At 44.3% G+C, this 21,085-nt stretch overlaps 1 protein-coding gene across 1 annotated transcript in view; it reads left to right on the top strand.

The window, feature by feature from the left end:
• Positions 1-1,396: 1,396 nt before the first annotated feature.
• nkain2 (sodium/potassium transporting ATPase interacting 2) overlaps positions 1,397-21,085 on the top strand; it is an 83,344-nt gene continuing 63,655 nt past the window's right edge. The window contains exon 1 of the mRNA XM_070986892.1: positions 1,397-2,864. Within this exon, the coding sequence (XP_070842993.1) occupies positions 2,811-2,864 (54 nt within the window). The 5' untranslated portion in view covers positions 1,397-2,810. The remainder of the gene's footprint in view (positions 2,865-21,085) is intronic.

Below are 21,085 nucleotides of genomic sequence, written 5' to 3'. Positions count from 1 at the left end.
CCTATGCAACATTCATTTACTGACTAAGGCGACTGAATGTTTAGTTCATATTTTTGCTGTATGATACGCTGCATACATACACAAATATTCCACAAATAAAAACTTGGTTAGCTGTGCTGGAGTAGATGTAGTGTGTGTATCCAAATATAAAACTTTATTTCTGTGCAAGCAGCATCTAGCACAAAACTTGTCGCACAACTCAAGTGCTTGTGAAACAACCAGAAGACCCCGTCCAACAGGGTCGACATGATATGACAGAAATAGAGAACACTATGGCAGCAGCATGATTCACCACCAACTAACAAAATGAGGCAGTCAAAGAGAGCATTTTTTCCACACATTTACTACACTATTGATAGCCAGTGGCGTTGCTAGGGTCTCTGGAGGCTACGAGCAGGAAATCCCTGGGGCCCCCACTCCACCCGTGCACACCGCAAAAATTTGTTTTTTGTACACATAAATGCAAATTTCTTGGACATTTGAGATGAATACTGAAAAAATAGATGAGTGGTTCTCAAAGTGAGGCCCAGGTACCAACATGGGTCCCTAAAAGCCCAGGCCTATCAATAATCGTTGTTGTGAATAACTGGCCGGGGCCCCCCAGTGGCCGGGGGCTCCAAGCAACTGCCTGGCTTGCCTGTCCGCAAGCCCTGCCCCTGTTGATAGTAGGTCAGGTATAAATATAAATATAAATGAATTCCTCAGTTTTTAATCTTGACTTAGATTAAGAAATCTTGAATCCGAGCAGTGTAAGCCGTCTCCTCTCTACATCCACCCACCTTGACAGTGCATTGCCGCTTGCTCATCATTCACCTCTTTCCCAGTCATCTCACCAATGAAACAATCACTCATGAGACCAAACTTTCTCAGAAATAACTTTTTTTCACTCTGATTATTAAGATTAAGAGAATGGGTCAAGCTTTGCGTCATATTTCTGTGCAGCCCCACATAAAAACAAAGCATACATTGTTTTTGCCCCCTGGCAGAGGGCCCAGATTGTCCATATGGTAAATCCATTCATGCTTGGGTGCCAGATCAGATGTTGGTTAGTGACCCAGGGGACCGCTAAGGACTTCAAGGTCATCTGGAGCACAGAGAGGAGGTCCAGTAAATGCAGAGCATGAGCGTTACATGTCCTAGCAATGATAATCTTCGCAACAGGAGAATTTTGGAGAGTTCTGTGTATGGGGCTTCCATCATAAGCCATATAATTATCTTCACAGGTGAAAAAGCAAATTCACGTGATGCGATTTCTCGTCATTGACGCCCCCCACCGGTAGCATCAACAAAGAGCGCACGCAAGCAACTTAATTCAGCAGGTTAAGAACATACGCATGCTTTTATTTTGAAACTCGGAACAGGAATAGCCATGCCGTTGCGCGGTGTTTGACTTGACAGATGGCAGGCGGGAGACGCTCCTCGCGGCTGTCTCTCTCGGTCCGTTGGTCCATCCCGGTTCCCATTGTCTCCCCCTGCTCGCTCCTTGAAGACAACCCGAAGACGACAAACTAAACTTAGCCCTTATTCCCGCCCGCATCGCCGTCTGTACGCTCCGTTTGGACACTTACCTCGACCCGAAATTTCACCCTGTCCCACTGCATCCGAAGCGTGGACATGCTTTTCACTCCGCTTTTCTCTTTTCTTGTTGTTTGACGTTGTAGAGGTTTATCCGCTGTCACGGAGGAGGCACCGAGCAGCGGCTGACGGAGCTGACAAACCGGCGGAGCTGATGGGGAGATGAGCCGGAGGAGGAGGACTTATTAGCCAACACACAGACACCGAAATCAGCCTCCGGTGGCTCTTGACATATCACAACATCCTCGCAACAATTTCACTCACGGTCCTCTGAGTGGCAAAAACAGCAAATTCCGGATTAAAAACGCTCTTTTGATTGTTCTGTATTTTTTGGTGTGAATGAGCCTTTAAGGATGTTGCCGCTACATGCCCGTTACTTCCCCTGAGAGGAGAGGAGAGGAGAGGAGAGGAGAGGAGAGGAGAGGAGAGGAGAGGAGAGGAGCTGTGGAAGGAGGCAGGGACCACTTGCACTTGTTTTCTCCACCCAAGAACAAATTAGCCAGATCCAAGTAGCTCTTACTCGGGATTATGCAACAAAGGGGCATTTAATCCGGGGAATGCATCCATCTAATCTCACCATCTCCCCCTGCTTTTATTGTCTGTGCGTGTTTGTGTAAGTGGCTGCTGCACCGCGTTAATTCAGTGGGAGATATTCAGCCTTGATGAGGACGCGATCAATGGACGAGGTTGTCGACCGGACTCTCTAGTCCAGCGGGCGATGGTTGGACAAGTGGACCCTGTGTGGACGTAACTGGAGAGCCGGTGGGTGTGTGTCAGGAGACCCGCATGATCAGAAATCTGAATTAATTCTGTGACCAGGCATTCAAAATGCACCACGCCACCTGATTTATCAGACTGCCTTGACTTGGAGAGGGTTTGTGTGCAGGAACAAGCTCTGTGAAACAATCTGTGGACTTGAATCATCCCCAAGGCCCACCTTCCATCTTTGATCCCTGACCCCCTGTGTGTTGGAAATCCGAGGGACCGCATTTCCTGGCTGTTTACCTGTCAGAGGCCCCTCTATTTATATGAAGTAGTAGCCTTTTATTCCCCTGAGCTGGCGAGGACCGTCGCTGCGCTCTGAGGCCGAGCGGGGAGCGCCTCCATCTGGGCTGCGAGCCAGCCAGACGGCCCTCCGGGGGGCTTTTGGATTTGGAAAGTCCAGCTGGAGATTTAGGAGTTTTACCCAAAGTTTGTTCTCCACGTGGATCAGTGGAGAGGGGGAGGAGGACGCCATGGGGTGCTGTAGTGGCAGGTGCACCTTGGCCTTCATCTGTGGCATGCAGCTGGTAAGTGTTCAGATTGCTATTGATCCTGTGCAGAGGTGGCTAAACGGGCAGATCAGTGAGGAGAAAGGAAAGCTTTATTTTTTTTTGTAAGAGTTCAACAAAATTCAACAAAGGGGAACAGAAAAGACACATTTTTACCTCGCTGACTGGGCATGGAGCATGGTGGCTAGATGGATGGATGGAGGGGGAAAGATGAATGACTGAAAGGTCACATTTCATCAGTTAATAGGTGCGTAAAAGGTCATGATACAAGGTAGGATCTGGTTTGAGGGACAGATTGACGAATGGCTGGATGGAGTGGATGAATGGCCGTTTGTAGGAGCTCTAAGACGGGACTAAGAATCCATATAGAGCACTGATGGATAAATGGAGGCTGGGAGTGATGAATTGTGGCAGTCAAGGTAAAGGAGGGATGGATGGCTGGCTGGCTGGCAGATGTATGGGAAAAAAATGGATGGATGGAAGGAAGGAGGAACAGACCTGATATAAACTCATAGAATCAGCTGCTGCCATTCCCTCCGTGTCTGTCTGTCTGTGTCTCATTCTCCCATCACCATCTGTGTCAATGGGTACCGGTGCCAAGCAAGACAATAGGGAGGGAGGGAGGGAGGGAGGGAGGGATGTGTCTGAAGGTGTGCATGCGTGCATGCATGTGAAGATGCGTGAGCGGGAACACAAGCCGTTTCGTTAGTTCATTCCTGCAAATCGCTCATATCAAAAGAAAACTCCAGCTATGAAATTAAGCAACAAACGGCGAATTGCGTAGTCCTTTTTGTTTCCCTAACAAAAAGGGACAAGCGCAGGCAATCCTCTGTCAGGTCTAGAAATTGCCGGGGCAGCTACAGTTCAGTGCATTTGATTAGCAGAGAAAATTTCATCTGAAGCATTCAACAATCACACGGAGAGAAATCCATCACAGAAAGAGGAAGAGAAACTTAGTGCAGTATTGATTGCTTTGGCGACTTCGAGGTAGTGGAACAAGCTACAAGCACAGCACTGACTGCTGACTGACATTGATCGTATTATGGTCTTATAAAACCGATGTGGCGAACATGTCGGCAAGCAATTACCTCTTTGCGCTGCTGTTAGCAACATCAGTATTAATTTGAAATGGTGTTTTCCTCCTATTAGCTCTGTTTTTGGTCTCCGCCAAGTCCTGAGGGAAACATCTGCCACTGTGCTCACCAGCTAGTTGCTAACGTTGTGTGTCTGCAGCGTGTATGGCAGAATATTTCATCGAAAACAGCTGCGACTGGAAAAAGCAGCAATTCGATTAGTGAGAATTAGCCAAAACGTTAAAGCTGTGGGCCCCAAAACCAAAACAGTGGCGCTGAAAAACTCTACAGCGCGGGAGGAAACTGCAGAGTTGGGTGGTAAAACTCTGAGTTCATCACTGTGATTGTCTATAGGAAAAATATCGCTTACTGCAGCTTTAATACAAAAGCGAGGTGCATGACTTTACTTCTTCGGTTCTTGTCAAATGGTGGCTGCTTGCTGTGTGAATTGCTGCCAGTATTGAGTCCTCACCTTGGCTTCGTGTAGCCAGGAGGAGCACTGTTACTGCACAGGTATCAGCAAGAATAACAGCTGCAGATGGACACATAAGTTCAGGCATGATTCTCTGGAGGCGACCCTGGAAAATGAAGGAAATCAGTCTTTAAACAGTGGAGATTTATGAAATTCAGCAGTGTCAGAGGGTCTTACGGTGGACTTTTCCCTCTACATGTGTGTACAGAAGCTGAAGGCATGCTGTGATGTAGACACTGTGAGCAGCAGCTCATGGAGTCATGTACAGTAAGTATGAAGACTCATTGTCATGTTGAATAGGACACTGTTACAGACATGATGCCCTGTTTGTGTGTGTGTGTGTGTGTGTGCAAAGAGAGAGCGCGACACATGAAAATCACCTAATTTACCTTCGGATATTAATGCGTGTGACCCTCGTGGCGCGAGGGTGCGCTCGCGAAAGGACTATTGTGCTGCGAAATGGGACGTTTTCATTCAGATGGGGGACAGCCGCGGCGTAAGTGATCGTGTCTTCGGGACAATGCCGACTAGATTGCCACATGTGCCACAAAACACGGCGTTGTGCTGTAAACGGGGATGCCGTGTGTGTATCCGTAGGTGAAAATGAGGGGAGGGTGTGTGAGCGTGCGCTTGTGAATGAGATGCTGTCACAGTGATAGTCATTGTGTCTAATGTGGTGGAACTAATGCTATGCCATAGTCAACAGCATGTTTTGCTCTGTTAACTGTTGTAATAGCCAAGCCAGCTGATACCACCACTAGCTGAGCTGGAGGTCTGACACTGCTACATGTTACTGTGTGGCCATGCACGGTTAGCTCTGCTGTGGTCGCAGCCATTTAGACAGAAGTCTCCTGATGGTGAAATCCAAAAAACAAACAAAAAAAGACGGTATTTTTACACAGGTTTCAGCAGCCATAAGAAGCCACACTTCCCACAATCCTCTTCGTTCAAAGCGACCCAGTTGACCACAACTTAAAAGACAGCCGTTGTTTCCTCCCCGCTTACCCCCCGCTGGAGCTAATTGTTTTTGCTACGTGAGCCTCCACCTCATAGTTGACCTCGCGGAGCAGAAATCAGCGCGTCTTCTGCAGTGCAGCCGATGTCTTTTGTAACTCTTAACAGCAGTTTTTCTCCTGCTTCATTAGCGAGGTTAATTGGCGAGATGTGTGATGTCACCACAGCTGAGCTGAGATCAGCCATGCGGGGCTGGAGATGCGTCGACTTCACAGCTGACGTCCCCGTGTGTCCAGTTTCAAAGCAAGCCCCGCCATGTGAAGCTCTGCCAGCGCGGCTCAAGTGAGAGTGAATGATTGTCGCCGTGATTGATTATTGATAACTGCTTTTCACGATAAAAGACACTTTACAAATGGCTCTCATAAATTCCTAAAGCCCGAGGTGTCATCTTCAAATTGGTTATTTTGCCTGCCAAAAAATTCAGTTCACTATCACATAAGAGAAAAAGAAGAAACGAATCTGGAACCAGAGGACGTTATCGATAAGTCGATTATGATACTTGCAGATGTGTTTTCTGTCAATGGGCCAACTTGATTAATCAGCTAAGGGGGGTTGATCCTATTGGAGGATTGGCTCAAGTGCTGTAATCATGTGACATCTATATAGGTTTTATAAATCAGCACATCTGCGTAAATTGTACAAATCCTGAAATAACAGTTGATTTTTGCAGATTTATGAGGTTTTTTTTTGTTTATGAGGATGTTAAATAATTCAGAATTTACATAGTTCTGGCAGGTTTACTGAAAGTGTCTGCATCCCAGAGGATAAATTGGCCAAATGGGGGTAAAAATCATGAAGTGATGCATTTATAGGCATGGTTTGACTTCCAGAAATATGCTTGTTTGACTTCTTTCCGAGAGACAGATGAAATGATCAGCGCCGCTCTCTTATCTGCACGCTACAGTGAATATGAAGCTACAGCCAGAAAGACATAGTCCACATGATCAAACAAAGGAGAAACAATATTTATTGTGCAGACGTGAGAGCGGTATCAATCAATGAGTCCTGATGAGCTGAAAAGTCATAATTCAGTTCATTTCAGTGCAACTTAAAAGGTTTATGAGTGGCAGCAGTGGTTAACGCAAACTGAGAGGAAGATCGTGAAGTTGGTGCAAACAAGAGCAAAAAGATGGCAGCAGATCAGATGGTGTTTTTATCAACACCTTTTCCACACACACAGATACGCATATGCCACTGGTGACTCACTTTCCGTGGTGATGGTTGTGGTCCTTGTTGCTATATCAGTTCGCACGCCCACATGCTGCTGTCACAAAGATGATGAGTAAATTATCCAATGGCGTGGTAGCTAACAGGACGGCAACTGACGGCCTCGCTTCATTGGCCGCTTCAGTGGAGCTTGCGCGGAGGGTTGTCGGGTTGGTCGGCCGGTGGGTGTGTATGTTGATGCAGCGCTAATTATGCCGTTGGCGTGCAAGTTAATTGAATAGAGTAAATGGAGGAGAATTATAGCTTCGCAATGCAGCGTAATGCACAATTACAGAGAGGCGATAATTGATGATCCAATAGAACAGATATGTAATTGATCGTTCAAAAATCTAACAAAACAAAGCTGTCATGGCTGGCAGTGCAAAGAAAAAACATTTTGGTAATTTTCCTGAAGCAAATTTTCATAAGCCACATTCTTCAAACGCACTTATCTTTGTACCGCAGCAGTACAAGATGAAGATGGTTTATAAGTGCTGTAACAAGATTGGACATATACAGCAGCCATAGGCTATCTGAGACACAGTGTTTGTCTGTCTGTGCCACTACATTCCTGTGACATTTCCACCATCGGGGGACGTAATGAATAATTTACCACTTGGAAGCAGCGACATGAATGCAGAAATTGTATCTCTGCATGTGAGCCGTGTGTGTTACCTGATTGCAAAACAGTGACCGTGCCGTCGTTCAAACGCAGAAGTGACTACGTATGGAAGACGCGTTTGGTGACAGCACAGATCAGAATCAGTGCTGACACGTTGGATCTCCCGGAAATAAAATTGAAAGTTTTTTCTTCTTTGATTCTGTAATTATTGGAGAACATGATTTTAAAGAAAACATTTCCTGCTGACTTTGGTTGAATGAATTCCTTTGAATTGGCTTGCAAATTGGAATAAATTGTCCATTTAAATTACAGATTCAGCAGCTTTGTGAAGAGGTTCTCCCGCTCAGTACTCTACATATATGCATCATGCTGTTGGTTTCTCAGCATCTTGAAGTGCGGCACAGCAGTGACATGCTTATTTGGTACAGACTCCATCATTTTTATGCTTCTGTGCCGGCGACTGCCGGAGGCCTTATGTGTTCGGGTTGTCCACCCGTCTGTCTCTACCATCCCCGGTGAACAGTGTCTCAGAAACGCCTTGAGGGAACACAAATGTCCACGGTGTTCAAAGGTCACAGGTCACAGTGACCTCACGAAACACATTTTTTTGGCCATAACTCAAGAATTCATAAGATAATAGTGACCAAATTTAGACAAATAAGATAAAATGATGACGGCTGCAATCCTAAAGGGTGAAGGTCAGCTTCACTGTGACATCATGATGTCATTCAAAAAGACTTTTCTGGCTATTATTCAACCATAACTCAGGAACAGAGGAGCAGACTGTGACCATATTTCCTGAATTGGTGACACTAATCTTGGGTGTCCACCTTCAAACTGTGCTCATTGTTTAGATCTTCTGTGCTGCTGTGCTGAAGATGTGTGCGAAGCATCCGTGTTTTACAATTTGTAGCTGCTTTGCATTGACGTCCATCACAAGCTCACTGGTTTGGCTGATATTGAGCTTCGGGCAATCGTCGTTGCACCTTGTGATGAAGCTCTCTGTGGAGTCACACATGTCAAAAAACACTTTTTATTGAATTCCTTTGAAGTCTTAACTGCACATGTTATAGGAACATGGACAGAGGTGGATGTAAACTGCTGATGTCGTGACTCATCTCGCATTTGCAATATCTGTAGAAGTAACCACAGTGTGATTTTTTTCACATATCGTTTCTGAAGCGGATTCACTTTGAGGGCGCTTTGAGTTGAAAGCGAACAGAGCCTCCCGCACTCAGCCAACAATTTTCACGACTCCTTCCTCATCGCACAACTCAGTGAGATAAAAAGGCTTTGCTATCCTTTATGTACAACGCTGCTTTCAACAAGGGCCACACGCAGCCTCAGCTCTGAGTCAATGGATTTTCTGTCACTTTTTCTTTTTCGCAGTCTCTAATTTGTCAGTCTCTTCTCCCCCAGGTCTATGTCTTTCTTGCCTTTTTCATTCCTTTATCGGTCTCCCCCTCCTCTCATTCTCTTTGTCTCTGGCTGCGCTCGGAGGAATATAGCCATCACACCTTGGCCACTGTCTCGACTGGCAATTCATTCAATGTTTCTCGGTAGAGTCTGTGAACGAGACAAGCTTTCACGAGGACCAGTCGGCGAAGTTCTGTTCCATTGTGCCAAATCAGACCTTGAGCCTGGCAGATCAGCCCAAACCGGGTTCATATTGTTCAGGCTGTGCTCTGTGATTTAAGCTTATTGTACTTCTCTGGCTTTCAGCTGTCAATAAGATACAGTGACTTGAAAAGTGCTGGCTCTTTGAGAAAAAGCCGGTGAATCTAGGTGATTTAGAGGCACTTAGAACTTGGAATAAGCATTTTCTTGCCTTGTTTGAGCGACTGTTGCTATAATTTATACCTGTTGAGGTCACTTACTTTCACATATTTGACCGTGTGTTTTCTTGAATACATTTTTAGTTGACTTTGTGCCGTTTGCAACCCCACAAGCTTTTCTTCCACAGCACATATGCAGATTGAATGATAACTTTGGCACATTCACCACTCGGGATTTGCAGTCATTTTTGAATCAGTGGCTCTGTGAATTCACGCAGCAGTATACACCTCAGCCAATGACCATGTATGTTGTCGGCTGAAATTACCGACTGCTGCAAGCTCATTTTGTCAGCTGCAGCTAACTAGCTTATGCTGTGCCTCACAGCTAGAAGGTCCCCAGTTCGAATCTCGCTGTGGGCGCTGGGCGTGTCCCATGCCTTTGGTGCCTGCTGCTTGAGGAAAAATAAGGGGCCTTTCTGTGTGGAGTTTGCATGTTCTCCCCGTGTTCACCTGGGGTATCCTCCATAAAAATACCCCCACTAAAAACATGCAAGAACGCTTCCTGGGAAGATCCCGGGTGCTGGTCGACCGGCAGCCCACCACTCCTGGTCTGCTGTGGAGGAAGGACTGACCATGGATGGGTGAAATAGCGGGATGGAATTTCACATATGCATGGCGTGTACAGTTTCCTCCTCAACTGCATGTTGTGTATAAAATGTGACAAATAAAGGAAATTCTTCTTCTTCTTCTTCTTCTTCTTCTTCTTCTTCTTCTTCTTCTAATGCTAACTCCTTCAGTTGGTTAAAGCTCAGTTTCTGAATGACTTTTTATTTAGAGAGTTTTATTTAAAACAAAAAGCCTGAATTCCAGGCCTTATGCAGTATGCTCATGGAAGCTACATACGCTACGCTACACTGTATGCCCCAGATCTCAACAGTTGATGATCCTTATCATACATGGAAATAATGAAACAGCATCATTTCATGGTAGAGAGAGTATAGTAGAGTCTTATTTATAAAAATGCAATGTTATCCATTTTAAAATAATCCTTGGATGGTTTGGATGTGTAGCAAAAAGCATACTTGGCCCAGGATAAGAACGGAGAGATTTGACCTTTAATATTAATATTCTGCTGTTATAGCCTCATGTGCACCACTTCACCATGGAGAGAAATCAGAAACTTGACATAAAAATGAAAATAAGTAAGTCTTTAAAAAGCTCAACAAACCTGCAGTGTCTCATCTCAGTCGCTGATCTGTGATTGGACAGTCGCTGTTCTGGGGCGGGGCTGAGCAAATGGTCCTTCTGCAGTGGAAGTGTGTTTATTTGCAGATGCTTGAAAGGTACAGACAGGAGAACAACAGGCCAATCAGCCTGCACGGGGAAGCCGTGGGTGAATTGCAGCCATTATTTTTTATTTTTTTTGCAGTGGTGCAGAAGTAACAGTTTTGCTGCAGGAAGTCTCCCAAAACAATTACTGTTCCATTGACAGTCAACGTCTCTAGATGTTGAGCTTATTTCAGGCCAGTGTGCTGCGGTGCTGCGATACACATTATCGTAGGTCAGGCAAATGGATCCGCTCCGTTCACGCCAACAGACATTTTTAATTACTCTGTCGGAACTTCTGCTTCCTCCTCATCAGAACACAACGGAGAACCAAAGCACCTCTTCCTTCCTCGGCTCTCAGCATCCAGTTCTTTTCGTCAAGCTCTTTGCAAATCAACCTGAAATGCCTCTATCCTGAACTGCTGAATTACTGCAAAGTTGTATGCATTACACACCACATAATTTATGCGCTTAAAAGCACAAGAAGCCTTGCTTGACACCGCTGTTGATAGCAGCACACTTTGTGCATAATCAGGGTGGTCTGTTGTCATGGTGAGCATTCATCTCCAGGGGAGGGTTTGAAAACTTGGCTTGATCAAAAGTGTGTGTGTGCATGTGTGCGTGCAAATCCACGAGTTTCTTTGCATGACATGGCTGCTATGCTCCACTCCAAACTAAATGAAACCGTGGGCACAGTTATTCAACATTAACCACTGGTCCATCCCAGATGTTCCTCTAATCAAATTTAACTGAAGCTGTCATGGATGATAAGTTTTAACATCTGGAATGTTTGGAATGCTTTGATAAACAGCAAGCAGATAATACTGTGTAATGGGAAAATGTTGTCTAGTCTACTGATGCTGCTTGGCTGTAAATGCGGTGCCATATTTGTTGTGCTGACAAACAAAAAAAGGAAAATCCATCAGCCAAAGAGGACAATCAGGCCCGTCAAAGCTGTCACCGAACAGCACGTTATTCTGAGCGGCCGCTGGTGGAGTCGTCGGATCCGATCGAAACATTAAGGTTTGGAAACATTCCAACTTCTGCAATGGAAAATATGCAGGAAGATGTATTTTATGCTGGAACGTGTCCAAGGCCTGAGCTGAAGGCTGCTAGAGCCTCGACGTTAGACGACTGTTGCTGCTGACGACAAGGTCTCTTTCTCTGAACATCTGGATGCGTCAGAGCTTCTCCTCTCACCAGCTGATCTCAGATGGCTCAGATAGTGCAATGCAAATGTGCATTTCGAGGTATATGAGCTCTAGTTTTAGTTCTTTTTACCATATTTAAGCCAGTGAGTGCATAAAACATAGAATGTGCAACAACGCTAGCAGTCAACAGTCATGCTAGCTGTAAGGCTGCACTTGAATGCTAACACTATGTGTTTAAATGCTAGCATCAGCATGCTAACCTGCTCACAGCGGCAATGCTAACATGCTGATGTTAACCAGATAGCATTTGACACGTTAACGGTCTCAGTTGAACGAGTTTGCATAATAAAATTTGCTAATTTGCGCTAAACAGAAAGTACAGCCGAAGCTAATGACAATGCCATTAGCTGGAGGCGTTTGGGCATAAATCAGGCAAACTGACATATAAAGTTAGGACCCTTCCTCCTGAGGGGGACAGCAAATTTCATGGCAACACATCCAGTAGTTGTATAAACATGTCACACAAATGTAACTCATTGACTCCATGTTTGCTATTGTAATACCTGAAGCACTTACTGTATACGTTAAACAAAATGTTTGTGCATTGCGTCTCTCTTCATGTGTTTATCTCTGTCGAGGTCCTTGTGATGGACCCTCAGGTGACCAGAAGCTCTGGATGTTTTCCTTTGCTTTCGGCCCCTCAGTGAAAGCTACGGTAAATGTTCCCGCTGAGTGCAAAGCCGAAGAACTTTTGTATGTATTCTGTTTCTTAAAGACAGCCTCACCAGCACCGAGCCTGCTGCAGCACCACTGTTGTGCTTTTTCTTTGGAAAGCTTTTCCATAAACTGCAATTTTCTTCCCTAGATGTTTTTATTGTAAAAACAACATGAGTTCTTCTCACAGTCGCGGTGTGTCTGGTAAAAGCATTCGGAGGCTCACAAAAAGGGTGCAGCACTATGATAGTGTATCAACTCACACTGTCATCATAAAACAGTCTGTGAAACTGTGGAAGAGTGGAATCAGGAAGAAGTGAAATCTTTTGTTTGAGCTGGAAAAGCTGACTCAATCTATATTCTTCCACAGCTCAGTGGAGGCTTTAAATTGAACCCTTACACACTTGGATTATTTGTTCTTTAGTCTCAGTGATGCTGACACGCAGTGTGAAATCCCATCCACTGCATAGACCGCTGCTGTACTGCAGCACACAATGTTATCTAACAGCAAACAATGTTAATTAGCACTGAACAGTGTGATCTCAATACTTTTTTTTTTACTTTAGACATGCAATGTTTTGCTTTATCCAGGTATTTTATGTAGAGCTTTGTCCAGATATGCTTCTAAACTACAGTCTCTGGTTATGATTAGAACATATTTGGTTGAAAACTTGCAGTATTTACTGTCAATATTACTCACAGACACGAGTCAAGGCTCTTAATAGTACAATACCAATGAGCCTCAGCTGCTATTGCTACGTGAAGGACACCAGTTGAAGGCTGAGCGGTAGCAAATTTAACACACAGTTATTGTTGAATTCGTCCAAGATTGCCACAGAGTGTATAACTGAATTCAGTTAAACTGTAGATTGTGCATCAGTTCTTTCTAATAAATAAGGCAACTTGATGTGTCACAGCTGAGGTGTAAACACCAAAATAAAAGACAGCTGAACTCTATTCAGCCGCTTCACGTTCAGGGCCCCGGCATTGTTCGTGCTGGCTCGCTGTCTTTCATGGCTTACTGGAACACTTGAATAGAAATGAGCCGTTAATAATGTTATTAGTGACACCAGTGCTTTTCACTCTATCACAAGTCAAAATGTCTGCTGTGAAAAGAGGCTGTTAGCTTCCGTCCACCTTCAGTGGAACAAGGGGGAGAATCTGAAGCTCGGTAATTGGATATTTGTTACCTTGGGAGCTGTTCTTAATATCTCACACGGGCAGATATTGTCTAATGCAGTAGTTATTTCACGTCCATCCAAGGAAAGTGTGGAGAAAATTAATAGGACTTGCCCAAAACACCTCCTCCAAAATAATGTCTAGCTTCATCTGTGATGCAAGAAACAACAAAAGATAATACAGCGTATTGCAGACTGAGGTACAAATGTAATAACTTTTATCCAGTTTTTTTCTGAGAAATGGAATATAAAACTGTTTTGAATCCTTTAATGCATGTCATCAGTGATTTTTTTTTAGAAGCCAAAAGGTTCAAAGTTATCTTCCCTGCATCCTCCAAAACCCTCCAGGACCTTTCATCTTAAACTGGAGCTGAGCAGGGCGCCATCAGATCAGCCAGCCGATGGCGTGCGTCTTCACAACAATCTGCTGCTCAATTTCAATCTTCCTGCATCACGTTCCTGAGCCCGGACCATGTTTTATAAAAATCAGCGCCGGTGTCATATCGACACTCGACAACTGAGAGTGAGAAGGGGGGGGAGTGAGGTGACAACATGCAACGAAGGTCATGTACTGGCTTTGAGCGAGCGATACCACAGGAGCGTCCGCCTGCTGAGCTGCAGAGATGTGTATCGACGGAGCTGGAAGCTGACCTTGTGTGTGACCACCACTGATGGATGAGCTGAGATGGTTTTGGTGTTTGGCCAAATACCGCTGCCTCAATATTTACACACAGGCAGACAAGCAGACAGACAGCTTGACATAAAGGGCGGGCAGACAGACAGACAGACAGAGCGTCTGTTTAATTTGAATACACTTCAAACTGTTGTGCTGCTGACTTTACGTTACTCGCTGCTCCTGTATTGCTATTTACCCCTCAAGGTGAAACACTTCCTTATTGTTCTCCGAGAACTCATATCCTGTTGATGTGGTTGTTGCTATTGTTGTTGTTGCCGTGAATCCTGATATTCCGCCTGCGCAGTGGTTTTGATCTCATTACATCAAAGGAGCGCTTGAATTATAATGGCGAGCGACTGCAAAGCAATGCCTCGAGCTTCATTACACATAATTATGAGACGGAGAGATGACTGGTGTCAGATGAACACTTCCTATCTGGAGAAAAAACAAGCATGTTTCGGTGACGTGACACTGATATTTTGTTGAGTCTAATGGATTTCGGGAGGCTGGGAAGGTGGCTCGGCACAGAAAGGGGTATGAAGTTAGCAAAACTTGATATTTAGCTGAGGATAAAAAGGAGGAGAAATGAGGTTTTCAGGTGGGAGCGGCGCTAAAATTTCATTTTGTTGTTTTTCTTGCCGCGTGCTACAGAAGTAAATTCTATTTCTGCTAACGATCTAACCGTCAGCAGTAAACATACTCCTGATAAAACGTCTTCTTAGACGGTCTGTAAAGTTTATCACATCGTCAGGAGTTGCATAAAGGATTGAAACTTGTAAATTGATCCTATGTCCACTGTTATTTAGTTCACCGTTCTTGGTTTTCATTTGGTTTCTCATACTGTGCCACCATATTTTCTCTCTCTCTCTCCCATTGTTGCCTTGTAATTTTTCTCTCTGTGTCTCTCAGTCTTTCTCTCAGGCTCGCTCTCTCTTTTATTCTCTCCTTTGCTGCTCTGCACAGACTCTCCCGGGCCATTTGAGTTGCTCAGGGAGCTGTGAAAACGATGTCTGTGTGTCTTTGCGTCTGCATCCTGTAGGGAGTGCCTTTGTGTGTGTGTGAGTGTGTGTGCACGTGCAGGGACAGAGGAGGTGGTGGAGCGTGTTAAGTCTTGCTGTAGAAGCCTTTTGACTAGGATAAGGAGCCAAGGGAGGAAGGAGGGAGGGAAGAAGGGATGGTTGGATAGATATATTCATAGAGGATAGATGAATGTCTGGGTGTGGATCGATACTGGGATGGAGGGATTGAGATTTGGATGAATGAGTAGAGAGAGGGCTCGGGGAGACGAGTCGGGGAAACTGGGGAGGGGTAGATGATAACAAGAGGGGAAGGATCAATGATGGATACATACGCAAGATGTATGGACGAATGGATGATTAATGGATGAATGGGTCGTTTAACACTGCAGAGTTGTCAGTAATGACTGTAGATGGCAGACAGCGGAGAGACCCAAATATGTTGGGTGTTGGCTTTGTGAAAGTGGAACAAATAATGTGTGGGTGCTGTCGTCCGACAAGAAAAGGTGGTAGTTTAGAGCCCATCAAAGCCAAAATTTGCCTGACCGGCCGCTAAGCTAAATAAGAGCAGGGATCCAAAAGGCCCGTTAGCGGCCACTAGAGGCAGCACTGCTCCATAAACCCAATCAGACCATAGGTCTTCACTGGTACAAAAGTCCAGACCCAAACCTGAACCAGACCTGTCTATTATTTGACATCTGGGACCTGGACCGACGCAGAACTGAGAAATATTTGACCCAAACTCAGCCAGGAGACACAGACCTGATCAAACACTGCCTGCACCGAGCTAATCTGCTAGCATGTTCAGTGCAGGTGTCGTGTGGAGGTCTGTTGGTCGGAGTTCAGGAGTTTTTTTTGGGCTCAAGCTAAGGTCAACGCAAAGTCCTTCAGATGAAACGTCAAAACACGTCATCTGTCCGCCTGATCTGATCTGACACCCTCATGACGATGCCGCTTGATGAGTTTTTATTTAAAAAAAAAATGGTACAGCGGATACACTCCAGTAGGAGCTGATTATTGAAAATGACATTTGCTGTCTTTTCCCTGCAGTGGCATTCAGCTGTGTCCCCTTCATTATCTGATATTTCTCCAGCCAGTCATTCTGAACAGAGCTGATGGGAGACTTTTGCTGCGTTTCAGACCCACACGTTAAAGAACCCGATAGCTGAATGGTAATAAACTGCAGAGTAACTTGCATTGAAGTGATAGTTTGTTTCTCTTATAACCATCTTTTTATATTTGAAAATGTACTGCTCTGTAAAACTAAGTAGGGTTGAAAATATAAAGAACGGCAGCTGGTTGATTAACAAGCTTTATCTAATTTTTCACCAGCGAGTTATATTGTGAGCTTCTTCGCTAATTAGCTTATTATAGTGGATTGAAAAGTAGCCTGCTGACGCCTTCAGCTGCCTCTGTCTGATACATGGCTTTCTCATTTGACTCCAAAGTCTCCCTTTTGATATCCAGCCTTTCATTTGCTTTGATGTGATTGGCTCACAGTCAGAGGGAGTGGACGGCGGCCAGAAAGTGACAGAGTTTGAGAACAGGCCAAAACCAAAGGTTATTGTCGGGAAAAGTGAGCGGCCGCCGGAGCGCGTGACCTTTATTGATTTATCTACTAAAGATTTACTGTCACTTGGTCAATATAGACTCTTCCTCGGGTTCAGAGGTTCGAGCCACACAGAGAAGGTCTGATTTTTAACCCTGACTCCATCTATTCGTGGCTGTCGAAACATGAAAATGCAGTCTGATGTTTCTGTTCCGGCAGCCATGAAAGAACAGAAGCTGTGGTGAAGAGGAGCTTTCTGTTCTTGTGCAAATGAAGTATTAATCGTTTCAGGAATGTGAGAATTTCCAACTAATCTCATATGACTTTCACATTGCTTTTGCCACTGAGTGCATCTGGTATGGAATCAGATCAGTCTCAATATTAATGAGCACACACAGAAGGACTCACAGATGTATTTTGGGATTTGTATATAAATGACTGCACATAAATATTGTTCAATACACACAAAAATAACTATATGAATCTCTCTCTTACTTTTTCCTGTAATCTCTGACTTCAAATGGCATCTGAGCCTGGAGGCAGGCTAAGATCCCATGGTCAGTTCATTGATACTTGTTACTCAGGTAAATGTTTTATTTGTTATTTCTGGCACTATTTTTGACTTCCGTGCAGCAGCACAACAGATGGCCCGGCGTGTTTTGCCTGCAATCACAAGATACTGGTTTTACATTTATGCTTAAAAACACATCCTGCCTAATCATGACTTCTGTAGTATTTGGCAGGATGAGTTAAGAGATGAAGAGAATCAGACATACAAGATGCTGCGTTTTGCACCGTATCAGCGCCGACATGTACAAAAACAGACACTTGCTTTAGTGTATTTCCAATAAAAACATAGTTCTCCCATTCAGCATAACTCCATTTATTTATTTGTATTATCCATCCTGCAAAATGTGGTCTTAATGAGGGAAAAGGTGTCATTCTGGTCCAGAGTGAGCTTCGTTTGTACAACTGAACTTGCTACAATTAGGCCAGAAAGACCCTGAAGAGGAACTATAGAATAAATTATACAATGCTGAGCCAGTTTGTTTCAGTCTGCTGGCTCTCCACAGAGATGTGTTGCTCTTTCATTGTTCTGTGAAACATATAGAAAACTTTCCTTGTGAAAACAGCTTTGGGGGACAAGAATCAAACCCCCCCCTTCCCCCCCGTGCAACCTCCAGCCACCAGCCTGCACATCGTTCTCTTCATTTTAAGCCTTTTTCTCCTCACTCTTCTATCTGCTAGATCTTACTACGATTGCCAAATCACCATTCTTTGAGCACATTTCCATATTAAAGAGTACATGTCATCAGTCACTATGTTTACATGCAGTCAATATTCGGGTTAGGGTCAATATTCTGCTTTCTGAAACATTCGGAATAACCTGTTTGCATGCATGAGCAAACAGGGTTATTCATGTATACATGGTAATTGTAATCAATTGGGATATCCCGATCAGCGACGCATGGACAACGTGTCAACGCACGGAGAACGTCATGACACAATGCGTGTCATTTCAGCTTCTTCCTGTATCCAAAAACAACAACAACAACAGCAGCACGGCGGATAATGAAGAGCCCAGGGCCGGTACTGGTGGTACTGACCCACCACCAGTACTTAACACTATTCTGTCTCACTTTCTTCATTCATGGAAGGCGAGAACGTGAAGAAATAGGAAATGGAGCCGGAGCTGTGCCATCCATATCCATGCTACCTGCACTCAAAAGACCAAGATTCCTTGCGAATAGAACATGCGCAGGACACAAATTTATGTTCCATTCGATGGGGATATTCCGATAGGCGTATACATGACCAAATATTCGGGTTAGAAAAAGAGTAACCCAGGGGTCATATTCCGGTTTTTGAAAGGCTTTGAAAGGGTTACTTGACTGCATGTAAACGTAGTCAGTGGTAGTGAGCCAAAACGCATGCAGCAAGCTTGTACCAAGATCTAAATAATGCTCGACTCGAGAGTGAGTGCCCCCAACTGTTGATGCGCCCAACTAATATTACCACAGTTATAGATGTAAAGGTGCATTTTTTTCCTTTGGCCTCTGTTAAAAATATCGCCGCAAATAAGATGCAAATTTCCATCTGTTGGGTTGAGGAAAATAAGCTGTTCACCTGAGCACAAGGTTCCAATGTCAGGACAGAACATGGAAAAAAGGGCTTGGCCATTTAGACCTCGCTGTTCTTTGGCAGGTTCCTTTGTTTCAGCTCATATGAGACCATATGTCTTTGCTTTCTGAAGCAAAATAATGACGGAGAGGTGCCAAAGGGTCTGTATAGCAGAGAGTCTCCCCTCAGGGTGCAGCAGCCGTGTTTGACAGCTTTGGCTGAAGTTATGATGGAGATCGTGTACACGCAGTCCTTTGCTGCTTAATGTGTTTAAACCCAGTTCAGGATCAGACCAAACAGCTGCTCTGTCTTGTAATATTTTCTGCATCTATTTATTTATTCGGCAGCAAACACATTTCCTTTGCCTATTTGTCACTTTAACTGTTTGTGGACAAAAGAAGGGAAAATATCTAAGTTTTGTCGCTTCTTCCATTTCTAATAGGACTAAAAATGCTTGCATGGAAACCCGGCTTTGTGTTTCTTTGTTACATATCAGCTTCTGAAAATGAAACCAAGCGTTCTACAACATTAATTAACTGTCTCAAACCACTTTTTATTTACATTAGATCAGCCTACACAACAGCTTTAGAACAAGCCATTCAGAATGAACATGCAGTCTGTGCAGCAGAGCGAGAGGTGAAACATCGGCGCAGAACGCCCACGAGCACAAACTATTTGAAGATTAATTGAGACTCTTCTTCCAACGGCCGCAGCTATTGAAATGAACAATATGCTTTTTGGCCAAGCTGCAAAAATCAAACACAACAGCACCGCTGTGTGGCATAAAATGATCCAAAGAAATATGATTACATAGATCCTTAATTAGGGATTAGGCACCAAGACAATTGAACATTGCTACCACGAGATAATTAGCAATAGATTTAACAGTTCTGAGAGTAATTTGACAATACTTATCGTTAAAGGAGAATATCGGTATTGTACTTTAAGGATGAAGCTAGACCCATGATTAGATTAGCTTAGCTTAGCATACAGGCGGGAAGCAGAAATATAAAAATGACTCATTCCCGGTCAAGAGCAGCCAGCGACATCCTAGAGTCTGCACTGGTCGGCGTGTTTTTGACCATGTTGTTTCCCCCCTACTTCCTGTCTGTATGCTAAGCTACGCTAATTGCTTCCTGGCTCAAGCTACGTATTTAACAGACAGACATGAGAGTCAGTCATTTCGTCAAGCAAGTAATGATAATATTTTCACAAAATGTCAATATCCCTCTGCTGAAGGACTTTTTATACAAATCCTCTTGTTTAAAAAGCAGAACCACAGTGAATGTTTGATGTTTTTGCCTGCTAAATAACCGAAACAATCATTAAGATGTTGTCGATATATTTCATGGTAGTTGCTTAATTGATTAGCGCGGATCTTGTCCTTTATTCAGCTAACACATCAACCTTACGTGACTCAGGGAAATTTTCCTGCTTCCGCTTCCTTATGCTTCATGTGTTTGTGAATAATTATCAGGCATGTTGACGGCTTCCACTTTGACAAGCACGCTCCTGTTTTCCAAACACAAGATTAAGCACATCGTTTTGCAGCCCTGATAGTCGCTGGCCTCTCCGTGAGGGTAGCATGAAAAGATAATGGTACAAAAGCGCGTTTTGACAGCAGCTTTCTTATCTGCGATGGGTCACATTTTCACCGCCGCCTGCCAAGGTCTACTGTCACTTCTCCAAAGGCTGCCATTATTTTGATCTATAAATATATTACTCAGGTCTTTGTTCTCTTGCACACGCACACACAAACACTCAAATGAACACAAACTCACATCCATGCGAGGCCAGGTATGTACACGCAGACGCTGAGATGCACTCTTTCTGTTCTTTGCTCTGATGTTTTGCAATATGAATCCACAGAATCCGCTTCTCCCCGCGTGGTCCCTGAAGGCACCATTGAAGAAGAGTTTTGTTTCAGTTTTGAATCCCTTTAAGGAATAGAGAAGATACTGAGAGCAGAGAGAGCTCAATATTACACTTTCATCTTTACCTGTAATCATTTTTCCTCCACCACTCATCCCTCTCTCATGCCCTGCTCTCCTCTCTCTCCTCCTCTCCTCCCTCACCCTCTCAGTTTGAATTGATTTAGTCTTATTACCTTACACACCTGCCCTCTGGTTTGGCTCCACTCTTCTCTCTCTCCGTCTCTCTCTCTCTCTGACATAGACACACACACACACACACACACACACACACACACACACACACACACACACACACACACACACACACACACCAACTATTGCCTTCTGTTTTTTCCTGCTCCCTCTGTCACACTCACACATGCTCAAGCACACACAGACACAGTAATCAGATCCGCCAATCTCTTGTATTTTT

The sequence above is a fragment of the Chaetodon trifascialis genome, chromosome 19 (genome assembly GCF_039877785.1).
Source record: "Chaetodon trifascialis isolate fChaTrf1 chromosome 19, fChaTrf1.hap1, whole genome shotgun sequence".
Lineage (NCBI taxonomy): Eukaryota > Metazoa > Chordata > Actinopteri > Chaetodontiformes > Chaetodontidae > Chaetodon > Chaetodon trifascialis.
Note: the sequence above shows the minus strand (reverse complement) of the source record. Positions and strands in the feature narration are given on the sequence as shown.